The sequence below is a fragment of the Chiloscyllium plagiosum genome, chromosome 3 (genome assembly GCF_004010195.1).
Source record: "Chiloscyllium plagiosum isolate BGI_BamShark_2017 chromosome 3, ASM401019v2, whole genome shotgun sequence".
NCBI classification, from domain to species: Eukaryota; Metazoa; Chordata; class Chondrichthyes; order Orectolobiformes; family Hemiscylliidae; genus Chiloscyllium; species Chiloscyllium plagiosum.
The window spans coordinates 120,344,781-120,350,780 of NC_057712.1; the positions used below are offsets into that span (position 1 = coordinate 120,344,781).

At 45.9% G+C, this 6,000-nt stretch overlaps 1 protein-coding gene across 1 annotated transcript in view; it reads right to left on the reverse strand.

Annotated features, from left to right (window-relative positions):
• wdr43 (WD repeat domain 43) overlaps positions 1–4,063 on the reverse strand; it is a 57,243-nt gene extending 53,180 nt beyond the window's left edge. Inside the window, exon 1 of the mRNA XM_043687212.1 lies at positions 3,821–4,063. Coding sequence (XP_043543147.1) covers positions 3,821–4,024 — 204 coding nt within the window. The 5' untranslated portion in view covers positions 4,025–4,063. The remainder of the gene's footprint in view (positions 1–3,820) is intronic.
• Between the last annotated feature and the right edge of the window lie 1,937 nt (positions 4,064–6,000).

Here is a 6,000-nt window from a genome sequence, read left to right on the forward strand (position 1 = left end):
CAGTCTTCACAGTGGAAAACACGGGTAATTTCCCAAAAATTCAAAAGTATGGGGACAGAGCTGAGAATGGTGGTCGTCATCAAGGAGGTGTTAGAAAAACTGAATAGCCTGAAGATGGATAAATCACCTGGACCAGAGCATACAGCTGAAGCTAAAATAAGATCAGCAATTACCTTATTAGATGGTACAGCTGGCTTGAAGGACCAAGTGGCCTATGCTTTTTCTTTGTTAGTAAGATTAGTCTGCTTGGTTGTTGGTTACCTCATACTAATTTTCCAGATAAAACATGATACATAGAACAGTACAGCACAGGAACAAGCCCTTCTGCCCAGCATACCTGTGCTGACCACAATGCCATTCTAAACTAATCCAATCTGCCTGTAGGGGGTCTATATCCTCTATTTCCTGCCTGTTCATGTGCCCGTTTAAGCATTGCTTTTGTGTCATCTCACTATTTCATATTCCCATACCAGGAAAAAGATTCAGGACTATCCACCCTTAACCATAATTAGTACTACTCCCTCAGTGAGAATGTGTAGAGGGTATAAACAGGCAGGGAAAGAGTTAAACTCTGAGTTTTGTGAAACAAGAGTTTCAGCTGAGCATGACTCAGATCCGATAAGAACTTACAGTTAACAATGGGGTGCTGCAGGCAAGAGTCATGGGTTAACAAGTTGGAAAAGCATTCAATATGTAGAGCCATTAAACAAGATGAGGTAGCATTCAGCATATATGTCAGTTAACAAGGTGAAAGGTATTCATTATGTGAAGCCAGTTAATAAGGTAACAGCAGATAGGTTAATCTTTATTGTTGATGCTCACTGATTGTAACAGTCACCCGAGTAATGTTGCTATATCTGGATGCTCCTCCCTGTAAAATAACCATATAATTCATTGGGAAAAAGCTCTTCCAGAGAAGGTGAATTCATGTCTCTGTGCACAAGGATTGCAACCTCTCCAAAGCCTTCATATCATTCCTGGTGTGGCAACCAGAACTGGACACAATACTTCAAAATGTGGCAAAACTAAAGTTTTATGCAGCTGCAACATGACTTGTATATTCAATGCCCTGACCAATGAAGGCAAGCATACTTTGAGTGTTCTCTACCATCTTATCCCACCTGCATTGCCACTTTCAGTGGGCTATGGACTTGCACCCAAGATTCATTCTTATTTATCAATGCTCCTATGGGTATTGCCCTTTACTGTATGCTTTCCTCTTGCACATGACCTCTCAAAAAGCATCACATCACTTGTCTGGATTAAACTCCATCTGCCATTTCTTTGACAACTTTCCTCACTCTCCACAACTTCAGCAAATTTCATGTCATCGGTAAACATACCAATCAGACCACCTACATTTTCATCCAAAATATTTATCACTTACAGAAATCCAGCACTGATCATTGCAGAGCACGACTGGTCAGAGATCCTCAAAGAAATACGCTTAAGGTTCCCTTCTTAAGATACTTACATGCATGATGCAACTGCAATACACCAACTTCTGTGAACAGCCACGATTTATTTCGGCAAGTACCAGTTTTTGAAGGATCACTTAACACACTGCGCAATGCTTCGGGAGCGTGTCAAGTGAGGATCTCTGAACATGGGAATCGCCCTCCCTTTATACAGGGTTTTACATCACAGTCATGCAAGACACCCCCCTGCCACACCCCATAGTCATATACCACCCAAAAACAAAAAAAAGTGATTAGATTGTTTCCTGGAACAATGTGTGATCAGGTTATTCCTTGAACTGCACCATTTAGAGTACGATTAGATTGTCACACCCTGACTGCAAAACAGAAAAACACACCCCCCTGGGATATCCAATTTCTTACATGTCAGAACAAATTAACCCTTTCACATCTCAATACCCTTATAAATATCCTGTCTCTTCTGTGACCAAGCAGATTGGTATCCACCTTGCCAACTTAGCATGGATCTTATGAGACTTAATCTGGACCAGCCAGCATAAGGCATCTTGTCAAACAATGATGCCAAAGCGTTTTTGTGGCAATTAGACCAAATGAACAATGTTAACTTTCTTTCAATCACAAGCTGGATAGGCTGGGACTTTTCTCACAGGAGCGTAGGAGGTTGACAGGATTTTATAAAGTAATGAGAGGTATGGATAGTTGATAGTAGATGTCTCTTCCCTAAGATGGGGAATTTCTAGAGTAGGGGGCACATTTTTAAGGTGAGAGGAGAGAAATTTAAAAATGACAGGTGGTTTGCATGTGGAATGAATTTTGAGCAAGTGGTGGATGCCAGTACAATTACAACATGTAAAACATATTTGGATAGAAGCATCAATAGGAAAGGTTCTGGAAGCCTTCATCCAGAGGCTCACTGAAGATGTTACCTAGTATGGTGACTGAACACCTGAAAATGAACCTTCCAGCTCAGTGAGCAAACCTGCATCCAGAACCTCCACATGAGCTACAAATCTTCTCAATACTCGCTAATAGGAAAGGTTTAGAGGAATATAGGCCAGAAGCAGGTAGGTGGGACTAACTTAGCTTGGAATTATGTTCGGCATGGACTAGTTGGACCAAAAGGTCTGTTTTTGTGCTGTATCACTCTATAAGAAGCTTTGCTACTTATGCATTGAGAATATTCAAAACAGATTATTATATTTGTAGATATAAATAGCAAAAACAGGGGATACTCTAGAAATTTGGTGTTTAAGTAGATGATCAGTCATGATCTATAATGGCCGAGTACAGTCAAGGTGCTGGATGGACTACTCCTAGTTCCATATTCTGCAGATGTGAATCTTATTAAGACGCTGTTTGGCAGCCATGGTGAAGAGGAGTATAAAGGGCCAGAAACTGAGCTCAGGGTCCAGAAATTTTAATTAATTCTTAGAAAAGGCAAGTGATTTGCAAGAGTTGGCCTTTGCTGTATCCTCAGATGTTGCCAGACATGTTCAGCATTTCCAGCAGTTTTTGTTTCAAATTTCTGTTGTTGCACTTTGATTAATACGGTTTCAGCTTTAAAGTTATTGAACCACACCAAACACCTCTTGGAAATGAATGAAAACCCCAGGCTCAGGTTTTCCTTATAAGCGGATAGCGAGCTGAAACTCAAACCTATAGAGGACTGAATTGGTTAGAAATATAAAGTATAGCCATCTCTACCTTCTCATTCTAATGATTTGCCGAGCGAGCGCTCTCAAATCGAAAGCTAGATCGTTAATACACGAGTTCAGATGAGCGCAGATGTCAAACGTTCCTCCCCATTCTTCTTTTAGTGGAATCTCAAGACCTTCCTTGGATTCACCCTACCGGCCATGCGAGAGAAACTTTCAAAATGATTCATATCCAGAACAAACGAGGGCCCTGCTTACTCCCTCCGAACACTAACCGGATTGTAGACCAGCCCGCTTTAAAAGAAAATCTTTCAGATGAGCCAAAAATGGAGAGAACAGGAGCCGAACTTCTGTTTAACTCCGGAAAAGGGCTTTTACAACCCGAACCAAGTTATCTTCGAACGGTCGAACTGGCGAGGGGAAGCAAACATAGAAGTCCAGCGGTCTCTTTTCAAGAGTCGGGGTCGGTGTGAGACTGGCCGGTCCGCGGGGAACCACATGGAAGGACAGAGGGAGAGGAGGAGACACCCGAGGCCTCTCCTCCTGACTCCCCGCCTGTTGCTGACGAGGCCTCAGCCGGAGCCTGGCGCTGATTGCCCCCTCGCTGCGCGCCTCACCCCCCCATCAGCCCCTCACCCCGGCCGTCTGTCCTCCTCCTCCTCCCCGCGAGCCTGCTGCTGCTGCTGCTGACTAGGCCTCAGGCCTCAGCCCGAGCCTGCCACTCACCTGACCGAGTCGCCGCGGGGGAGCCCACGACAAACAGCTGCAAGTGGCGCTGAGATGCGAGGAAGGCACGTACTCGTGCCGAAGACCGCCGCCCTGTGTGTTCCACACGCGAATCCGACCGTCCGCTGCGGCCGCCGCCAGGCACTGGCCTGAGCCCGGGGAGAAGGCGCAGCTACTCTCCACTCCGCCACCAACCGCCGCCATGCTGCCCCTGCACACGTGGTAGAGAGTGCGCAGGCGCGGGGCTGCCGAGGAAGGGGGTGGGGCAAAGGCCTGGGGCCACCGCGTCTGTCAATCATCAGCTCAAAGCCCATATTGTCAAAGTACATTGCAAATAACATCTACAGTAATCGCCTGGCTTAATTTACCATGTACCTGTATAGCATTCCTACTTCTAATTAAGGAAGACAAAATAAAGTGATTTACCTTTCTATAGCACCTTTCAGAACGTCTGAAAGCACTTTACAGTCAATGGAATAGCCATAATGTGGAGGAGCTGATGTTGGACTGGGGTGGACAAAGTTAAAAATCCCACAACACCAGGTTATAGTCCAACAGGTTTATGTGGAAGCACTAGCTTTTGGAGCATTCTTCATCAGGTAGCTGGAATAGTACAGCAACAAATTTATGCACTGACAGAATCACATAGGGGCTTAGTAGCTTGATTGGGTGGATGGCTGGTTTGCCATACAATGCAATACCCAGAGGGTGGGTTCAATTTCCTTACTGCCTGAGGTTATTATGAAAGCCTCTCCTTCTCAACCTAACTCCATGCTTCAGATGTGATGACAAAGAACAAAGAAAATTTACAGCCCAGGAACAGGCCCTTCGGCCCTCCAAGCCTGAGCCGATCCAAATGTACTGTCTAAGCCTGTCGGTCAATTCCTAAGCATCTGTATCCCTCTGCTCCCCACCTACTCATGCATCTGTCCAGACACATCTTAAACGAATCTACCGTGCCTGCCTCTACCACCTCTGCTGGCAATGCGTTCCAGATGCCCACCACCTTCTGTGTGAAGTACTTGCCGTGTGTATCCCCCTTAAACTTTCCACCTCTCACCTTGAAAGTGTGACCTCTCGTTATGGAATCCTGGAAAAAAGCTTGTCTCTATCCACCCTGTCAATACCCTTCATGATTTTGTAAACCTCAATCAGGTCCCCTCTCAATCTCCTTTTTTCTAATGAAATTAAACCTAACCTACTCAACCTCTCTTCATAGCTAGCACCTTCCATACCAGGCAACATCCTGGTAAACCTTCTCTGCACCCTCTCCAAAGTGTCCACATCCTTTTGGTAATGTGGCGACCAGAACTGTACACAGTATTCCAAGTACGGCCGTACCAACGTCCTGTACAATTTTAACATGACTTGCCAGCTCTTATACTCAACACCCCATCCAATGAAGGCAAGCATACTGTATGTCTTCTTGACCACTCTATCCACCTGTGCAGCAACCTTCAGGGTACAATTGACCAGATCTCTCTACCCATCAACTTTTCCCAAGGCTCTTCTGTTCATTGTATAATTCGCTCTAGAATTAGTCTTGCCTAAATGCATCATCTTACATTTGTCTGGATTGAAATCCATCTGCCAATTTTCCGCCCAACTCTCCAGTCTATCTATATTCTCCCGTATTCTTTGAGGACCAGTGGGGTTCTGTCCTGGTGGCGATTGGAGAGGCGGGGTTCAAGGGCGGAGGAGCGGGAAGTGGAGGAGATGCAGTGGAGAGCATCGTCAACCACATCTGAGGGGAAATTGCGGTCTTTGAAGAAGGAGGCCATCTGGGTTGTTCAATATTGGAATTGGTCCTCCTGTGCGCAGATGCGGCGGAGGCGAAGGAATTGGGAATATGGGATGGCGTTTTTACAGAGGGCAGGGTGGGACGAGGTGTAATCTAGGTAGCTGTGGGAGTTGGTCGGTTTATAGTAAGTGTACCCCGCCCCTCCAATCGCCACCAGGTGGTAGGTCCTCACTTACCACCCCACCAGCCTCAAGATACATCGTATCATCCTTTGTCATTTCCGTCACCTCCAAACAGACCCCACCACCAAGAATATATTTCCCTCCCCTCCCCTATCAGCGTTCCGGAAAGACCACTCTCTCCGCGACTCCCTCGTCAGGTCCACAACCCCCACCAACCCAACCTCCATTCCCTGCACCTTCCCCTGCAACCGCAAGAA